This window comes from Stegodyphus dumicola, chromosome 1 (assembly GCF_044657685.1).
Source record: "Stegodyphus dumicola isolate Sdum_Otavi_A_Nest chromosome 1, ASM4465768v1".
Lineage (NCBI taxonomy): Eukaryota > Metazoa > Arthropoda > Arachnida > Araneae > Eresidae > Stegodyphus > Stegodyphus dumicola.
In genome coordinates this window covers 152,467,414-152,488,264 of record NC_140768.1, presented here as the reverse complement: position 1 = coordinate 152,488,264, position 20,851 = coordinate 152,467,414, and the positions used below count along the sequence as shown (strand labels likewise).

The window sequence follows — 20,851 nt, the reverse complement described above, 5'->3', positions numbered from 1 at the left end:
CGAAAATTTAACATAATGTTTAGTATATTTGGATTTAGATTAGGTCCCGATTCAAGGCAGTCATTTAACGAATTCGTGTCCTCTGTCCTTGAGTTAGCATCGTACACAATTCTTACCTTAGTAGTTTCACTAGATCACATCACTTCTCGGTGAAAATAAAATATCCCAAATTTGTATAATTATTCAGACATTCCTCCACAATTCCTTCTAATCTCAATTATATTTTTATATTCCTGAAAACTCTTCAGAGTTTTACTTAGTTTATTGTGAAGGTTTGCGAATCGTTTCTTAGCTACCTTAAAATTGTTTCCTAGATTATTCGGACTGTATTTCCAGATTAAATTTGCCTCATATCTTCCGTTTTTAAACTGCAAATTTCTTTCAAAGTGGTCTATTATTTCACAGTGAATATCGTAATAATCATCAGAATCATTAATTCCCAAAAACCTCTTAAATCTTTCAACACAACAGTGTTTGTCATTACTGCTAAATTTTCAGAACAAGTTTTATTTGTTTTATTTTTCTCGATTCCTGCAGCAACCCAACCACACACAGAACTGACTGCGTACAACCCTTCAGATATTTTAATTCTTTCTGAATAAACTACGTTCCAGAATTCATCCCCGCCAATTAATATCTCAACATCTATGTTATTTTTTCTTGAGCAATCGGCAATCTGCAACCCCAGATGCTCCATGGAGTCTGCAATTTGTTCGCTAGGCACACTGATGGGCAACCAAGGAAATAACATCTGAGATCAAACATTCAATTTTTATTTTATTATTTTGTTTCCAATTCTGAATTTCGATTTCAACGACCGGATAGGAATGATTCATTGCCTTGGTAGCACCAAATGAATAAACAGAAAGTCCTTCATAACGGATTGGAGTAAGTTTTAAATGGTCGGCCAATTTTTTCGTTATAAAGGATCTGTGACTGCCTTGATCAAGAATTAATCTAGTTAATTTTGATTTATACTTAGAACAAGCATAAACTGTACAAGTTTGTAATAATATTTCCATGGCATTACAGTCATTATTATTATCACCTTGAGGAACAGAAGCAATCAATTTTAAGTTTTGAACTTTATTTCTTTCCTCAGAATTCAAAGTCAGAGATTCAGTTTCATTTTCGGAATAACCTTGTTCCGACTTTTTGTTTACAAGGGATTTATTATTAATACAAATCGATTCATTGTGATACATACCACCACATTTATTACATTTAGTTTTATTTTTACACTTTTTTGATGTATGAAATTTTTTAAAACAAGAATAGCAGCGGTTTTTGGATCTTAGTTTCTTTAATTTATCAGAAACATTCACTTCGCATTTAAATGACTCGTGCAAATTATCACAAAAGATGCATTTTCGGTTAACTGCAGTATGAAATGCAGCAGTGGGTGTATTTTTTACATATTTTCTAGTTTCATATTTTGATTGATCGATTTGCGGAGGCACAGGATTTTTCCTTTCATTTAATACTAGATTTGAAACTTCCCTGCCTTCTATTAACGTTTTAATAAATTGTGCTAATTCCGAAACTTCAACTTTATCTTTCGATCCTCTTTGCCAATTAGATTCCAAAACTAAATCGTCCGGAATTAATTTTAATAATACTGGAATTAGTAAATGTCCATATGAGCCAGAAGTTACTTCTAAAGTTTCCAAATTACGAATCGAAACTTCTAATTCGTCATATAATTTACGTAAAGCCTTTACGTTAGCAGAATTTTTAACGGCTTCTAAATTGAGAATTTTATTCATGAATGAATTAAGGATCAGGTCTTTTCGACCATATCTGTCCTTTAGTGATGCTACACAACTATCATAATTACTTTCTGTTAACTCAAAGCCTGAAACATCATTCAAAGCTTGTCCCGTTAAGAATAGTTTTAAGTATGGAAATTTTTGTATTTTTGAAAGTGTTTCGTTTTTATGTATCGAATTTCCGAAACTATTATAAAATTCATTCCATTGTTTGGGGTCTCCCCAAAATTTATCAATCATTAATTTTGGTAATTTCAGCGTACTATTCCCACTACAACTGGAACTTACATGCAAAAGTCCATTACCACTAGACTGGTTTAAATCAGAACTTCGGGGATTCCTCGCTGGCGGTACTACGGTAACCGCACCTAGAAACTGCTTAATTTGACTACAAGCAATTACACATTTGTCATTTTATTCTTCGCTTATACTATAATCTTCTTCAATTAAGTTAACATCAATTAACTCTTGTATTTCATCATCAAGCGTTCTCAAATTATTTTTCTTTTCGGTTAATAATTCAAACAATTCCCGTAATTCTTTAATCGAATTTTCCTCCCCTTCAATTTTTAATTTATCTTCAATCACTTTAATTAATCTAGTAACAGACGATCTCAATGTGGAACGTTTACATTTCAATCTATCTAACTTCTCTTCCATTTTATTTAATTTAAATACACCCATGACAGCAATAATAAATACTTACTAACTTACACTAAATAATCCCTAAATAATTAATTTAAGATTTCCCTACCTTTATTTGGAATTCCAATGTCCCTTGAATATGAAATATCCATTGTTAAATTCAAATCGAAACACTTAGATCGAACACCTAAAATCTTCACAAAGCCTTAATTTACGCCAATGCACCATCTAATAATATGTGCATTTCCAAATCAGATGATGGTGGTGGTGGTTCAGTGAGTTTACTAATTTTAACACTTTTACAATTTTAACATTATTTTTATTCACTATATACATAGCATATTCTTAGGCCGCCACCTTCAATATGAACAAACTTTATTCTTTTTCAACTATGCGAGCAACAGCGCCCTCTAGCCTTTTCCTTCAAATTACACAACATTACTTAATAGAACAATTAATTTTTAGATTACATTCTGTATAAAAGCTACAACAAGGCATTTATTTTTTCTAACAATCTTGATGCTATTTATCATGTGAACTACATTTTTATAAATACCTTCATTATTTTCAAGTATTTCTAAATATTATGCAGTTTTTTATGATTGATTTCAAGCAATTTGCCCTATAATTTCACTTTGTATTTATTTCCGAAGATTTTTGGCTTCACAGCCTCTCATTTGCAATGAGTATTTAAGTTACCATTTCCTTCATAAGAGATTTAGATAATAAGATTAATGTTCATAAGCTGTGAGAAATTATCAAAGAGCTCTCTATATGTAATCTCTTTTTGATTATCATATTTTTATTTTTATCTGTTATAACATTTTTCATTTTATACCTGTATTTCTTTTCTGCCTCTATTATTTGTGCAAACTTGCTCACAGTTTTTCCGAGACCTTGTATCTATAGAATTAAAGAAAATGCAGTACAAAGTCCGAGATCCGGAATGATCCAAAATCCAGACCTTAAAGCCACCAACAAAAAAAAAAAAAATTTTAATGCTATATTCATTTGCTTTTTTCCCTCATAAGAAAACATGTTGAGAATCCCGTTTATATCGGCACTAAATAAAATATAATTCGACCGCCTCATCCGCGACCATGAGCGCAAACACGCATGCGCCATTCGGACCGAATTATTCTCAAAATAGGGTGGAAGGATGGGAACTTTCTTTCCCTCCAGCATAGCTCTTTCCGGAGAAGAGAAGGCCTTTTACATCGCAGCAAGTAATATCGCCCCTTTTGGTCGAGTCTATGTGTTTTGGCAGAATGCCAACCAGGGTTGCACTTGAGATGGTCAAACTATACCTCTTTATTGAAGAAACTATCATTTTAAGTATACATTTCTATGATCAATAATTTGGCTCTGTAGCTGTGTATCTGCTTGGCATTTATTTCAAACTGAAACATTCTACATAGAAACATTGTACATTAGTATTTTATATCCTCGATGCCCAACCTGGGGAATCATTCATTATTATATTCTGCTTTCATCATTTGTTTATCAATACATGACAACTTGAGTAATGACTGAAGGGATGCCTAAAGAATTTTTTTTTTCTTTCATATTAGTAATTGAATAACAAACAGTATAGAAACCTTATATATTGACATTACGTTTGGCAATAATTACAGATTTAAGTTAACTGCGCTAAATGTTGATGAAAATTTTAACAAAAATTTCTTTCTATATGCTAAAAATAGATTTTGCTAATGATACTCATAGGCCAAAAGATTACATTTAGCGCTATTTGAATTAAGAAAAACTGATTTTTTATTCACATAATCCCAGAATTGGCGACAGAATTTAGAGAAGCAATGAGTAACAAACTTAAGAGATGATAAAAGTTGATAAAAGTTTTAGCATTTAGGGAAAGCACTGGGACCTAAAATTAAATGACGGTAAATATTTAGAACTTAGGGAGGTGCTTGTTAGCAGAATTTAGGACCCACAGAGACGGCAAAATATCTAGCACCGGCCTTCAGTAAGTTAAAGTATATGTGAGGAATTTATTTATTCAGGACACGGATAAGTATGTACAAGAATTAGAAGTAAGTATAATAAATAACTAAATTAATACAATAATTCAGGCTTAATTGTCTAAGTGTGCGATAGAAGGAAGACAAAATTTATTGGAACATTTTCTCTTTCGTCGTCAATTTCATGCTACATAGCCAATAATGTATACAGGATGCTGTTAATCTAGTCTAAAATTATACTTTACTGATTTCAAAGAATTTCAGTTAATATAGCACATTGCACTGTTCCTTAATTTTCTGATTTGATCCAGTTTATTATTTTTTGTAGGCTGTTATAATTGCAGCAATTGTATGAAAACTAAAGTTTGAACATTCGATTATTTCAAAAAGAGTTTATAATTCTGGATCTACAAAAGGATGCTTTGATGTCCATTAAACAAAAAGTGGAATTGCTGCAAAAAATGAATATTGGTAATACCCCTCTCGATAGGAGTATGACATTGGAAAGTCAACTGTATATGCCAGCATTGGCCAAACTTCATGTCAGTAAGAGCCGCACATTAGAATTCAGGAATGTTCGAGAGCCGCATCTAGATTTTCTAAAAGCCACAAGTTCATATTTACATCATTACAGAAGTAGTGGAAGAGGTTTTAAATAGAAAAAAATCCCTGATAACTTTGTAAAAAGAGCTAAATAATTACCGTAATTTCCGGAAGAAACGCCGCGGCGTTTACGTGTTTAAAACTTAAATTTTCAGTGGGTGTGGCGTTTCTACCCATGCGGCATTTAGGTGCACTAAAAATAAAATATTCCCTATGATGGTCATTGTACATAGTTTGGATGGCCTTGTCATTGTGCATAGACTGGTGCTGTTCCCACACAAAAGACCACTCAGTTGCTTTTTGCGAACGTTATTTTGTTTGCATTCTTTCCCTTGAACGGACCTACATGCCTTATTCACTCTAAACGAGATCTCAGAACAATAACATTCTTCCCCCTTTCAAATCAACATTCTCATCAGTTTGAATAGTCTCTCTCCTCTGTAATTCGATGAATCTTCCAGGACCCATCCTCTCCCCACCCCTGCCTTTTCTGCAATTTGTTTCAAAGGCGGACACGACTCCACCTGCCTCGCAATAACGAACTCTGACGTATTTCCCCTTCAGCATGAATGGATTTTTCTTGGCATTCTGCCAAATACAGATCCCATCAGTTTGGGTACAAGTACTTGTTGAATAGTTTTTAAGTAAGAAGGAAGCGGAAAAGTTTTGAAAATGTCTCTAAACGGCACAGAAGCTATACATTTCTTACCTTTAATTTATTTTTGAGTTATGGTTTCATTTCATGCATTTTTCTTAACTGGTATGTCATATATCAGGACTTAGGTTGAGTTTTTGCATCTATACGGCCCACGATGATGTCACACGCAATTTAATCTATTGCGGCGTTTCTGTGTAATTTAAATTGTTTTCCCGCCATTTTTCTCGAGTGCGGCGTTTACGCTGATGCGGCCTTTCTTCCGGAAATTACGGTACTTCTTTTTGGACTCTGAATAGTTTTAGTTTACCATATTTCATACATATACTTTATATGCACAAGCCACAGAAATTGCCTATGAGAGCCATACAAGGTTCGCGAGCTGCACTTTGGCCACCCCTGGTATATGCCATAACTGAAAAATTATGAATTTTTTGCGAATTCCGACACCCCACTCGCAACAAATAACAGAAGGATTATTCGCTATGCTAAAAGAGACTCATGACAAAGTGATTCAATGGTCAGACAGAGACGCAGCAAGTGCGTGCAATTGACATGTCCAATGCTAATGGCTCAAGTCAAAATATTTCATGAAGAAATAAACTTAAAAACTCAGTGCACATATTCAACAGTTAACCAAATTTTAAAATAGCCATGGTAAAAAATTCAGCTGAGAAAGCTTCTGGATACTGCTGAACTATTTGCAGATGAAATCATTAAACTTATTAATAGTGAAACGTTATCTACAGGACTAATTTACAACGCTGATGAATTCCCCCCCCTGGCAATATGTACTGTCAAACACCTTAGCAACCTCTACAGAAAAGGCTTCACCTGGTGTCAAAAGATTCCAAAGCTAGACTAACAATTTTAGCATGCGCAAATGCTGCAGGAACGCACAAGCGTAACATTTTTGTTATCGGAAAAAATACATGACCTTGAGCATTGAAAAGAATAAATATTTCCCCACTATATATCATGCAAATAAAAGAGCACGGATGACAAGCATTAATGTACGACTGGTTTAAAAATCATTTCATACCCAAGGCTCGGCAAAATTTGAATTCAGTTGGTTTACCAGATGACGTAAAACTTGTCCTGACTGTAGTAGATAACGGCTCGGCTCATATTTCAAGTTTTAATGAAAGATTATGTGCATGTTATTCTTTCCTCCAAACTGTATGCCTTTCATTCAGCCAACGGATATCGGAATAATGTGGACGCTGAAATGCAAATAAAAAGTGGCATTTTTAAAATCCATGTTAAATTTCTTGAACAATGGTAAGACTACTCAAGAATTTTGGAAATATTTTAGCATAAAATCTACTGTGTGGAGCATCGCAACATTGTGGGAGGATGTGCCTCCAGATAATTTTTAAAATGCTTGACATAATTTTATGGCCAGGTACTATAAGTGCTACTGGTAAGGATGATGACTGTTATATATGTAACTGTAACTGTATCTATTATTATCTTTAACCATAACTATAATATAGAATAGTAGATGAGTAATGTAGAATAAACGATGTTTGTGTACATCTTGTAATCATCACTGAGCACGTACCCAACACATATAAAATACAACACATGGCGCAGCCCGTCGTTGATTAAAAAAGAAAATCTTTTTTGAAGAACCATGCAGCCTCGGTAAAGATGTTCTAAACAAAAACATCATGGAAAGTTGTTTACTGTGAAATCTAAACTTATATCGCTGGTAAGTGAGTTGTTTATTTTTATTGGAAGTGGCTAAAAATATGTATATATAAACTATTTAAAGTCCTAAATTAAATATGGATGGATTAAAGCCACCAAGTAATCTATGTTTCGAAGGAAATTTAAGCAAAAATTGGAAGAAATGGAAACAAAAATTCCAAATTTATATGTTAGCGTCTGGTGGTATTACTAAATCACCTGAAATTAAAGTAGCTATTTTATTGCATATAATTGGTGAAGAAGCACTTGAAAAATTTAATACTTTTAATTTAAGTGAAGAAGATAAGAAGGATGTTGACAAAGTAATTGAAGCTTTCGAAAATTTTTGCATACCGAAAGCAAACGAAAGTGTTGATAGACATATATTTTTCTGTCGAACACAACATGTAGGTGAATGTGAATCATTTGATGATTTCTTAACCGATTTAAAGAAATTAAGTAGCAACTGTGGATTTGCAGAATTAAAAGATAGTTTAATAAGGGATAGAATAGTAAGTGGAATTCTAAATAAAAATCTCAAAGATAGATTATTAAGGGAAGATCAGTTAACATTGGAGAAATGAATTAAAATGTGTAAAACTTCTGAATTAGCAGAACTTCAGCTGAAAACTTTAACTGAAGAAAATAAAATAGAAGCTATCAAACGTAATAAATTTCGACCTTCAGAGGAAAATGTCAGCCTTGTAAGAAAGACTTTCATGTAAAAGAAAAGCAACAAAGTACTAAATCTTCTTCAAACTATCAAGGAAATAAGTACAATAATCCAAAACCACGTAGAAAATGTGGAACTTTTCATAAGTTATACAACTGTCCTGCTTATAATAAGATTTGCTTGTACTGTAAAAAGAAAAATCACTTTTCTAAAATGTGCACTTATAAAAATGTTAATGTTGTACAGAATAATTTAGAGCATGAGTTACATAATAATGGTAATGAATATATTTTAGGGTCAGTAGAAGATATAAATCCATTTTCTAAAAATAAAACCGAATGGTTTGAAAAACTAAAAGTAAACATATCTAAATATTTATTTGTTAAGTTGGATACTGGAGCTCAGTGTAATGTGCTACCATTGCCTAAATTTAAACAATTAAATTTAAGAGAGAAATGTTTGACTAAATCAAAAGTCACTTTAAATAATTACAATGGTACTACAATTGATGTAGTTGGAAAACGTAAATTATTATGTGAAACATCGAAAGGGGACAAGGATGAAATAGAATTTCAAGTCGTAGCATGTGATAAAACTGTTCCAGCTATTTTAGGTTTACCTACATTATAAAAATTAAACCTAATACAAAGGATTTGTACAGTAAATCCTGATTCCAATGAAAATTTACCAGAATCTTTAAAAGGATATCAAGATTTGTTTAAAGGAACTGGGAATTTAACTGGATATACATATCATATTAAATTAAAACCAGGAGCTGTTGGTAAAATAGAACCCTGTAGGAAAATTCCACTTAGCTTATTAAATCCATTAAAAAAGGAATTAGCAAGAATGGAAAAAGATGGTATTATAAAGAAAGTTAACCAACCAACAGAATTCGTGAATTCATTATTGGTAGTAAGGAAAAAGGATGGAAATTTAAGAGTGTATTTAGATCCTCAGCACCTTAACCAAAAGATACTGAGAGAACATTATCACATACCAACCTTTGAAGAAATTTCATCTCAAATGACAAATGCAAAGGTCTTTAGTATTTTAGATGCAAACAAAGCATTTTGGCAAATTAAACTGTCAGATTCAAGTTGTGAATTTACTACATTTAACACTCCGTTTGGTAGATATTGTTTTTTGAGGTTGCCATATGGACTGAGTTCATCACCAGAAGTTTTCCACAGAAGTTTTTCTGAAATTTTTAGTGATTTAGAAGGAGTTCAAATATATATAGATGACTTATTAGTTTGGGGTAAAGATAAAAAAGAACATGATTCAAGATTAAAGAAGTTGTTAGACAGAGCCAGAGAAAAGAATGTTAAATTTAATTTAAATAAATGTAAATTTGGGCTGAATGAAGTGAAATATATGGGACATATATTTTCTAAAGATGGTTTAAAACCAGATGAAGACAAAATTAAGGCTATTCTAGATATAAAACCACCAAAAAATGTGAAAGAATTAGAAACTTTTCTAGGAATGATTACATATGTTTCTAGATTTATACCTAATGTATCTGAATTGACATCATGCTTAAGAGATTTGTTGAAAAAACAAGTTATCTGAACTGGAATGCAACACATGGAAAAGCATTTAGAAGACTAAAAGATGTCTTGGTAAATAAACCAGTTTTACAGTATTATGATATAAACATGCCAGTAGTTTTATCTGTAGATGCATCTCAAGAAGGACTAGGAGCAGTCTTACTGCAGAATAATTTACCAGTGGCATATGCATCTAAGGCATTAACAGATACACAGAATTATGCTCAAATTGAAAAGGAAACTTTAGCTATTGTATTTGCGTGTGAGAAATTTCACCAGTATATATTTGGAAAAAATATTACTGTGGAAAGTGATCATAAACCACTGGAATCAATTTTTAAAAAGCCATTAAATAAATGCCCTGTAAGACTACAAAGAATGCGTATAAGATTACAGCCATATCAGTTTGAGATAAAATATAAACCAGGAAAAGAACTTTTTATAGCGGATGCATTATCAAGATCATTCACTGATAAAGGATCTGATTTCTTTGAAGGAGAAATAGAAGCTCATGTTGGATTAGTTGTAGAATGTATACCAATGTCTAATGGTAAAATGGAAGTTTTTCAACTGGAAACAGAAAAAGATGAAGAACTACAAGTTTTAAGAAAATTAATTAAAACTGGATGGCCAGATGAAAAATGTATGGTTCCAGAACTGGCAAAACCATATTTTAACTTCAGAGAAGAACTATCAGAAGCAAATGGATTAATATTTAAAAATTCCTGTGTTGTTGTACCAAGAAGTTTACGAAAAGATATGTTAAGCAGAATTCATTATGGTCATTTAGGAGTAGTAAAATGCAAGATCAAAGCAAGAGAAATATTATATTGGCCAGGAATGTCCAAAGAAATTGAAGATTTGGTACTGAATTGTCAAACATGTTTAAGTTTACAAAAAGCTAATACTAAAGAACCAATGATATCTAAAGAAATACCTAATGGTCCATGGGAAGTATTGGGAACAGACCTCTTTTACTTTCAAGGAAGGGATTATCTAATAGTTATAGATTATTTTAGCAAATATGTTGAAATTGGACATTTGGAAGATTTGTCAAGTGTAGCAGTGATAAAGCAATTGAAATCAATTTTTACAAGACATGGTATTCCGAAAATAGTATATTCGGATAATGATCCACAATATAATTGTAGAAAATATAAAGATTTTGCAAGAAGATGGAATTTTGAAACCAGAACTTCAAGTCCAAAATACCCACAGTCTAATGGAATGGTTGAAAGACATATTCAAACTGTCAAGCAAATGTTAGAAAAAGCTGTAGTTGACAACAAGGATCCATATTTAGTTTTACTGGAATATCGTAACTCTCCTATTTCAGATGAAATTAAGTCACCTTCAGAATTGATGTTTGGAAGAAAAGTAAATGGATTGATGCCTATAAAAGAGAATTTTGTCCAAGCTAAACGATATGAAGACCATAAACAACATTTACTGAAGAGACAAACCTTAGAAAAAAGTTATTATGATAGGAATGCAAGACCATTAAAACCACTGAAAACAGGAGATCATGTTTACATAAAAGAGAAAGGGAAAAAACTAAATGAAAGAGGGAAAATTATAGAAGAAGCAGAAAGACCACGTTCATATAGGATTATAAGAACAGATGGAAGAATTGTAGAAAGGAACAGAAGAGACCTTCTTAAAGGAACTAATCAGGAAGAGTTTGCAATATAAAACAACTATGAGAATGAAGTTATAGGTGAACCCAAGATTCATGAAAATAGTAGGAGCACTACAAATTTAGATGTGCCTGTAAGTCCTTCAAAATCTAACAGAAGTGTTGTGTCACCAAATAGTGAAAGAGGTATAGTATCATCAAATTTTTCAAATGGACATAACTACGTCACTCGATCTGGTAGGACTGTTAAGAAACCTTATTATTTAAAAGAATATGTTTAATTTTACTACTATTATTATTTTTTATAAAAAAGGGAGATGTTATATATGTAACTGCAACTGTATCTATTATTATCTTTAACCATAACTATAATATAGAATAGTAGATGAGTAATGTAGAATAAACGATGTTTGTGTACATCTTGTAATCATCACTGAGCACGTACCCAACACATATAAAGTACAACACAATGACAGGCGCAAATTTCAAGGCTTTCGGACATCGCAAACCACATGTGAAATTTTCCAATTAATGGATTTTGTAAAGAAATGTGGAAAAGTGGTAATACATGAAAATGATATAACAGAAATTTTTAATTGCGATGACAATGTCTCAATCATTAATAAATTAAGGGACTGCAAAATCTGTAATACGATTCTAGATCCAAAAAATACTGCTACCGATAGGTGAAGAAAGTGACAGATAGGTTACTGAAAGAAAAAAATTTCGACGGACGAGTTAATCGGAATTCTCGACACAACAACTATAGAACTTGAACCAGAAATTTTGTCTGTCTATAGAATTGAAGAGAAAGTATTAGCACAAAATATGAAGCAATTTAAACAATTCACATCCAAAGAAATGTTTAATAACGTAAACAAATAAATATTAAGCTTTTTTTTGTAACTTTTGATACTCTTTAGATCATAAATGCCTCATTATTTCATAATCACAATTTCATATTTCTAATTTTATAATTTGTACATGCCATCTTAATAGATTAAAACTGATGATCTAATATACGGAAAAATCCCAAATCTGGAATCGCCAAAGCCGCAAAGAAACCAGATCTCGGACTTTGTATCGTGCACCGCTGGCTATAAAAATTGCAACACCATGAAGGAAAGTAAATACAAAAACCACTCCTGCTACCACTCCTGATAACTAAAACGCCTTTACCAGGTTAGGCATGGAGTCGAACTGGGCTACGATGACTGAAACAGGCAACTCACTCCATACTGCTTCAAGTTTATGCCACACTTAATAAAGTTTATGCCACACTTGCATATTAACCGGAGAAGGATGGCGGCCCAGTCTCTCAGTAACCCATGACCAGATGTTTCAGTGGGTGACAGATCTGGAGACTGTGCTGGTCAGTGCAGCATTCGAATGCGCCGTGTATTGAGGAAGGTCAGAACACAACGTTCAACATATGGTCTTGCATTATCTTGTTGGAAAATGGCGTTTGGCAGCCTTGAAGATAGGACACAACCACTGGATGTAAGATGTCAGAAATGTACCGACGTGCATTTAAACTATCGTCGATCTGAACTAGAGATGTGTGTGTCGTGTACCCAATGGCTGTTCAAACCATCACACCAGGTACAGGGTCCCAAAGCCGAGATCAAATAAAAGCAGGCAACTTGCAGTCTCCTAGGAACCTCTAGACACGTTTACAGCCATCAGAATACCGCACACAAAACCGGGACTCGTCTGAAAAGACGACATTGTGCCAATCTAGTACCTAACTTTATCGTTTGGTGCACCAGATTCGCTGTCTCTCTCTATGGTGTATTGTCAAAGAAAGCCGACCTTGACTAATTGTCCGTTATGTGATTGTATGGTTTTGCAGGTTGACCTCACAATACGTCTATCCTTTTGGGCATTAGTCATGAGAGGGTGTTGAGATCCTGCATGCCGTTCCGTATGACCCTCTGCAACCCATTGATTCCATATTTGCATGACCGTGGTTGGATGTCAACCAGTGTAATGGCCAATATCACAGAACGATAATCCACATTCTCGATAGGCAAAGATCCTGCATCAGTCGAACTCCGACACTTGCTGGTAAGCATTTCCTTCTTAATCGAGGCATAACACAATATTCTGAGCAAACTCCGACCTTACAAAGCTCTTTCCGAATGAGAAATCCACTACACAACTTTTCTTTTATGCACTGCTTCATATGTTGCTTCTCCCTCCTGCATCGTCTAAATGCACTGAAATACTAATGATTTGCATATCCCAATCTCTTCTTCCTTTCATGCGATTTTGACATTCATCAGCTTATTCCTTCATGGTGTTGCAATTTTAATGGCCAGCAGTATATGTACCTTCAGTAGAACATACATAGTACACAGCAACAATGAAATTACAGTTTATGTTACTTTATCCTGGATCATTAATTATTTACCCATTTTTCTAAATCTCCTACTTTAATCCTTCAGCACAGTATTAGCTTTTCACTATTTATTGATGAGTATTATTCAATCAGTTTTCCGTAAAAGAATGCATGTGCTTCGACATTAACGGAAGCCACTTGGCACTGTTTGGCAAGTTTCTTTCCAGAAAAAAAAATAATGGTGATCGGTTATAATTACAAACACTTATTTATTATATCTATACATTTCATGTTTTAATCAGGTATTTATCCCCCAAATCAGTCAAAAAACTTAGTTACTCAAAACTAGTTTCTTTAATACTGCATTCCTGCAGAAATTTGATAGCAATTTTTTTCAACCGCAGTAAATTCCACAACTTTAGATTTTTAAAATGAATTTAAAGGGAAAAATATCACATTTTTTGTATAAAAACCATTAGAAGTTGGAAAACAACAAAGAGAATGCACCTCAAAATGACAACCTTGCTTGCGAAAATTAATTGTTATATATGTGGTTATTGAAGAATTGGGTACTTTTCCGTTTCGCCGGCGCAAATCTCGCCAAGCAGACTTTATTGGCGACAACATACATTATACACACAAAAAATATTTAAAAAATGTTAGTCCTAAGAATTCTTTTTTGAAGGCATAAACATTTTAATATCGCTTAAAATTTTATAAAAAGCCAATAAATAAAGACAACTTATAAAAAGACATTAATTTAAGAATTTACTATGCTTTCATGGTTCAACATCCTGTTTCGCCGGTTCATATCACGTGACCCCAAGCGATCTCATCTCACGTATACTACTCTACAAAAATATAATGCTCTCAGTAATTATCTACATTAATTTCAAGTTAAATCTTAATTTGGAACACAAGTTTAAATGCAAGAAATACTTCAATTCGTACGAACAGCTTACTCAGAAATTATGTAAAACTGCAGTGCTTTGCTTCGCCAATGCATTCTCATTAGAATTGAGGAATTTAACACTTGACTTTACCTTTTCTATATTTTCGGCTTCGGGTAAGCGCTGTGATTGCATCCTAATTGATTTAATTACCGAAAATGGTCTTAGACATAAAACTGAACTATCTGAATGAGGCGTAAAAGGTTACCAGCGAGAATATTCCGTTTGGCATCGGTTGTACCATTATTGGCGACTTTATCGCTTGTGCCGGCAAAACAGAAAAGTACCAAGAATTGTTATGTACACAATTGCCACAGTTAGCACATTCTAAAAATATGACTTCTGTTAAGATGGTTGTGCTAATACATAAAGAGCAGAATATATGATGTGGCTTTAATATATTGATGATACATGTTATAGATAAATTCTGACATCGCAGAATAAATATTTAAACTGTAAATGAAATTTGCATCTGCTGTATCAAAGATCTCTTTGTGTCTCAAAGTTGTTTTCATGATAGTCTCTCATATTGGTTTAATGTATCGAAGGTCTATTTATTCTTTTTTCCCATGCATTTAAATTTCTTGGCAAATTGAGGTAAACTATCTACTAAATGATTAGATACTTATGCAATTTCCATGTCACAAAATAAACCTACTTGCTACTTTTTGTTACAATGGATTATTTTTCTTCTAATATCCAAGTAATAATTATTTTTGAAACTGATAGTTATTTATTAAAATATATATTATTTTTATGCATTAAAACTAATAAATTAAAACATTTTAAATACTTTTCCCACTTTCCGTCAGATCCTTTTCTAACTTTCTGTCAGTTTTAACTGTTTAAAATTTGTTTATACCACAAAAATCAGCCTGGCAAAAACTGCTTTCTATCAGTAGAAAGCCAGCTGTGAAATAAGTATAATAATAAACTTTCACTTCTGCTTTAGGACTCGCACATTTCTTAAATCTGGGAATGGTAAAGTTATCTGCTTTTATTTCATTTTACATATTTACAGTCTTAGCATAATAGTGCATGTATATATTTAATTTGGATTATTGGAAAATCATATTTTCAATGAAAAACATTTCCTGTTTGCAATCATATTACCTTTTTTAAGAAGTTACTCCAAACAGATGTTATGCATTTTATCTCAAGGCATCAAAATATGGTTACCTCAAGCCATTCACTGTGCATAAAACAATAAAAATAAAATTCATCTTTAAAAAAACACTCAGACGTCAATTATTGTAAGGTCTCAGCCATAATCATTTTTTTTTTTTTAACATCTCCATTTAAATGGCTCTATATAGCATGTTTAGTCTTCCATTTTTTATATAAAAAATAGTGAGAGTATTATTTTCTCCTAAAAACGTATGACATAAAAATCAGGCTGTAAAAGTAGATTTTAATAACTACACAAAAGAAAATTTTCAGGTTGTTTGCTATGAAATAACTAATCAGAGGCTATTAGAAATGTGATATATTTCTACATTAGCTAACAGAGACATTCACCAGAAACATTATACAGTAGCAATTTATGGCTCATTAAAACTGATTGACTATATGAAAATATCATTAAATTAAAGCAATTTTATTAATAATGTGTATACCGAATCTCCATGATGTCAAATTAAAATTACAAAATATAAAATAATAATTAATCCAAAATCTCAGTTTTAAAAATCCAAGAGTTCAGATGCTATTGAATTAAAAATCTTATGCAGTTACTTTAATTTTATATCCAGGTAGAAATAGTTCTGCCAACAGGAATACTATAAAAGTTAAAAATTTAAGCGGAAAACATACATAAATAAATGCACAACTGAACTCATTTTAAAGTAAACTGTACTTAGAACTAAACAACTAACAATATGCTTTAAGATACGGATATATAATAATCCGTTTTCCGAAGAAATAACCCTTCAAGCAATATCCTTTTCAGTGTCAATTTTGCGGTAAACATAAAAATGGTTAAAGATGATAGGTAAATGCTAATTTCAGTTACTCTTCCAACTTTATACATTTACTAAAATTCAAGAAATTCTATTTCTTTAATTCTACCTGGAACATATAATCTAAACAGAAGTTTGTCATAAATGCAATAAACAACAAAAAAATAACAGATACTAATTTGTTATTGGTTGTATTTCAGAGATGCCTAATGTTTTCAGTACGGGACATGTAACGCAAATTTTCTGAAATGTCAAGCAGTTCCCAAATTCTCGTTCATCCATCCAAAATGTTTTAAATATTTAAACCATTCTAATATCTTATAATAATCGTTAATGTATCAAATAATCAAAGAAAATTACACTACATTCCAGGATATCTAAGCAAATTAAAAGCATAACATATAAATGCGAAAAAACGTACATTAACGAGACCCTAAATATTAAAACACACCATACCAAAATTAAACGTTTCCTGAGACTGAGTGCTGTCTAAGTCTTGACTAAAATCAATAAACATAGGGCATTCATAATCCCACTTGCTTGTCGAAGGCATTCGAGCACTCATACTTAAAAACTGATTTATGTCTAAAAGTTTCCTAACACATAGAAGCAAAATACTTCAATTTTAAATAAATTCTACTAATCTCCGTATTCATTGCTCCCGCCAACCTTTAATGGTAATTCCCTTCGCTTAAAAGCAGTTGTTGCCATTACGTAATGATAAATTATTTGAAATTTGGAGCAGTCAGCAAAAACGGAAAATGATCTCATTTTAGAACTAAAGAAATTCTAGATTTCGAACGAATAAACAGCATCGGATGATTCTCTAGGGATTTTCTTAGGAACAGAGCTGTGTAAACCCTAAACATTGTTTCTCCCTTTTCAGGCTCTAAGTCTGAGGTATATGGAAATAATTGTGCAAGACTCTAAAGAAACATTTTCTTTTAAATGTGTGAAATATTTCATAACATATATGGAAGAAGAAAGGACAGCATTCTGAGTTTTGGATGCTTTTCGCCAAATGTAATATAAATACTGAATACTGGAAACCGTAATAAAAAGTCCTTCCCCTCCAATAAGATCACCTTTGTGTTGCATAGTATTTGTAATAATTCTAAAAATCCAATTTTTACCTAAATTAAAAAAACAGTTATTCCATAAAGGATAATAAATTTGAACGTATATAGAATGAATTTTGTAATTTGAGTTATGTTACAAAATAATTCATAGTTTATATATTTTATACTAATAATTTAGATAAACCACATGTAATTCATTTAAAACCATAAAAGAAAGCTTTTTTTTTATTTTACACAACAACAGCATTTTCATGCAGTCAAGTTTTTTTAATTGCTAATTATACATAATACTTAATTTTTAAAACATTTTTATTAGAAAGCATAACTAAGAAACTTCTTTTTAAAGCACCACAGTGATTGCAAAGAATGTCGTTAAATTTACAAAAGTATTGAAGATATATTGAACAGCATTGTAACAAGAAAGTACTGTACAAAATATGTAAAGTTAGCATAACTTCTTTTTTAGTATTTGTATAGTATCCTCCAAACGAAAGTTAATGGGAAGTTATTTTGCGAAAATTTAAAAGTATTAAAATGGCCTCTAATTAAGATGTAACTACATTTATAATTATTTTGTAATTGTGAATAGATTATATTATTGCAATTAGATTATGCACTTACAACATAATTGCATAAAGTAATGAAATTAAGAGTTTACAGATACAATGTAATATAATTACTATGCAATTACCTAAATTGTAATTATAATCACTTATTTAATACCACACTGTTATTACAATCACAATGTAATTTAAATTGGGTACTATATTTGCATACCCTCCACTCAAAGCCCACCAGCGGCCGAGCGGTAAAATCGCTGAACACTGGTAGTTCGGTCCGAGGTTCGAATCCCGCGAACGGGCTGGCTGCATGGGCGTTTTCGTGGTTTTCCCCATGTGTAACGTGTATACGAGCCAGTTTCCCTTAGAAAATCCTCCGCGAAGGCATCCCTCCTCTTAGGCAGATAGCCCTCGTGGCTTTGCCATAATCACACACACCTCCACTCAAAAGGAGGTACTGATAAGCCTGGAAGTTATCAACAAAAAGCCTGTTCAGGACAGTTTGATGACAATTTCCACCGGGAGGAAAGTACATTCTTAAGCCCAAGCAAATCATGACAATAAAAATAATTTAGTCTCATGATTCACTATATTTTACATATATTTATCCATGTAAATTCCTAAACCCTAAATTTGAATTCTGCACAAAATTATTTACCTATATTTTAACATACTTTATGAATTATTAGAAGCGATATGGCAAATATCTTCTAAAAATAACTGTAAAATATTTGTATCCATTAATTCCATTAATTGATTCAGATACACACGTTTATTATTTAAGTATATCAAAATAACAGTTTCATGTTCCTGAAATACAAAAATTATGGAAAAAGTTAAAGTAATATTCTTAGAAGCATATGATATTAGTCAGAAGATGCAAAATTATAGTTAATTTTTTGCCCTAAATAGAAGTTTATTATACAGTAGTCATACGTGTAACTTAATAACATGGTATATAAAAAATTAATGATAATAAGTTTATCAGAAATGAATTAATTCTGCAAATAAACTTTCTGCATTTGAAAATTTTCTACACCTGAGGGGAGGGAGAGATCTAGTAAAATTAGATTTATTATAACTTCAGGTGGACCAAACACCGTCTATATATACAGTCAAAGTCGTTAATCCGGACTCGTCGGGACTTCGGCGATTCCGGATTATCGATTTTTCCGGATTATAGATCATCAGTTTAAATCTGGTAAGATGGCATGCAGAAATAATAAAATTAAAAATATGAAACCTTAATTTATGAAATAACAATTAATATCTAAAGGATATCAAAATTTACAAAAAGAAAAAGATTAATATTTATTTGTTTACTTTATTAAACATTTCTTTCAATGTAAGTTGTTTAAGTTGCTTCGTTTCATGTGATAATACTTTCTCTTTAATTCTATTAAACAGACATAATTTTTCGTTTAGTTACAGAGTTCCGCTGTTGAAGTCCTATAGTTGCTGTGTTGAGAATACCGACTAATTTGTCAATCGAAATTTTTTCGTTTTCAATAACCTCTGGGTCACTTTCTTCACTATCGGAAGAGAATTATAATGACGAGGAACTTGATTTAAATCATATCAAAGACGGAGTACATCGAGATGAAATACTACATTTAGTAAGGAATTACAAGCCAAATAAAATAAAAACATCTGCATTGAAGATAAGGATAGTGCTGACAGATCAACATCCAATTCATCGCCGCGGCGTGAAATTTATAAACAGATTTCGGATTTCGAAACATACTTTCGCTTTGTAGATCCTTGACATATTAGTAAATATATATCGGAAATTCTATTTGACATAATCGAAAGTTCAAGCTTACTTTTATAAAATTGCTCTAACGGTCTGGAAAAAATAATAAACCGGATCCAATTTGAAGATTAAGGAACAACGCAATCTGCAACATTAACTGAGTTAGATAATTTTAGCTTAGCTTATAACGTCCGTTACACATTAAATGCGCATGCGCACACACATGTTCGCAGCGTGAAACGCGCAAAAAGGTCTTACGCGCACTCGTAAACGCTTATGCGCATGCGTGAAAGCGACGCATGCGCAGAAAGTTTGTAGCTTTGAGGTCTGGATTATAGATCATTCCGGATTATGGGTGTCTGAATTAATGACTTTTGACTGTATATGCATCACTAAAGAAATAATGCTTAAAAAACAGATGTACCATACCAGTTTTCTCCCCTTCTTACCCTTAACATTGAGAAATAACAAACAGTACAATGCTGAAAAGAACTATCCTTGAAATTTTGTTTAAATGAAGAAACACACACCATCTTTTTATTTAAGCATTACACTTCAAAAACAGATACGCATACCAATTTAATTTCACTAGCTTTTATACTGATAACATGCCATATAAAAATGAAAAGGATTATCCTTGAAATTTAGATAAAATGAAGTAACACATACCATCTTTTATTCATGCATTACTAAAATAAATAAAACGATTATGCTTCAAAAACAGGATACACATAATATACAGGATACACATTCTGAGACATATTCAAGAAGGTTCACTGAAACAGCACAATCATCCAGTACTTCAAATAAAGCAATATGGAATAATGGGAAAATTTATGCACGCTGGACATCTTTTTTTCTATTGCATGTTGTCTGACATGATCCACAAGTGCCTAAAAATGTACCCAAAGAAACACATTTCAATATTAACAAAAAAAAATTTGTTTACAGATTAAAATTCATTAATTTCATACCAGTATTATAAAGATCATGCATGAAACAAAT

At 32.1% G+C, this 20,851-nt stretch overlaps 1 protein-coding gene across 5 annotated transcripts in view; it reads right to left on the bottom strand.

Moving 5' to 3' along the window:
• LOC118185205 (uncharacterized) overlaps positions 1 to 17,155 on the bottom strand; it is an 85,928-nt gene extending 68,773 nt beyond the window's left edge. For 2 of the 5 annotated variants that reach the window (XR_015042687.1, XM_085822189.1), the window contains exon 1: positions 16,911 to 17,154. Coding sequence is in view for 3 of the 5 variants with exons in the window: in XM_085822189.1 (XP_085678315.1) it covers positions 16,911 to 17,019 (109 nt within the window). In the remaining 2 variants the exon portion in view is untranslated. Of the gene's footprint in view, positions 1 to 16,910 lie in introns of all 5 variants that reach the window. The other 3 variants (XR_015042689.1, XM_085822176.1, XM_085822187.1) reach the window with 3 other exon arrangements.
• Positions 17,156 to 20,851: the final 3,696 nt, after the last annotated feature.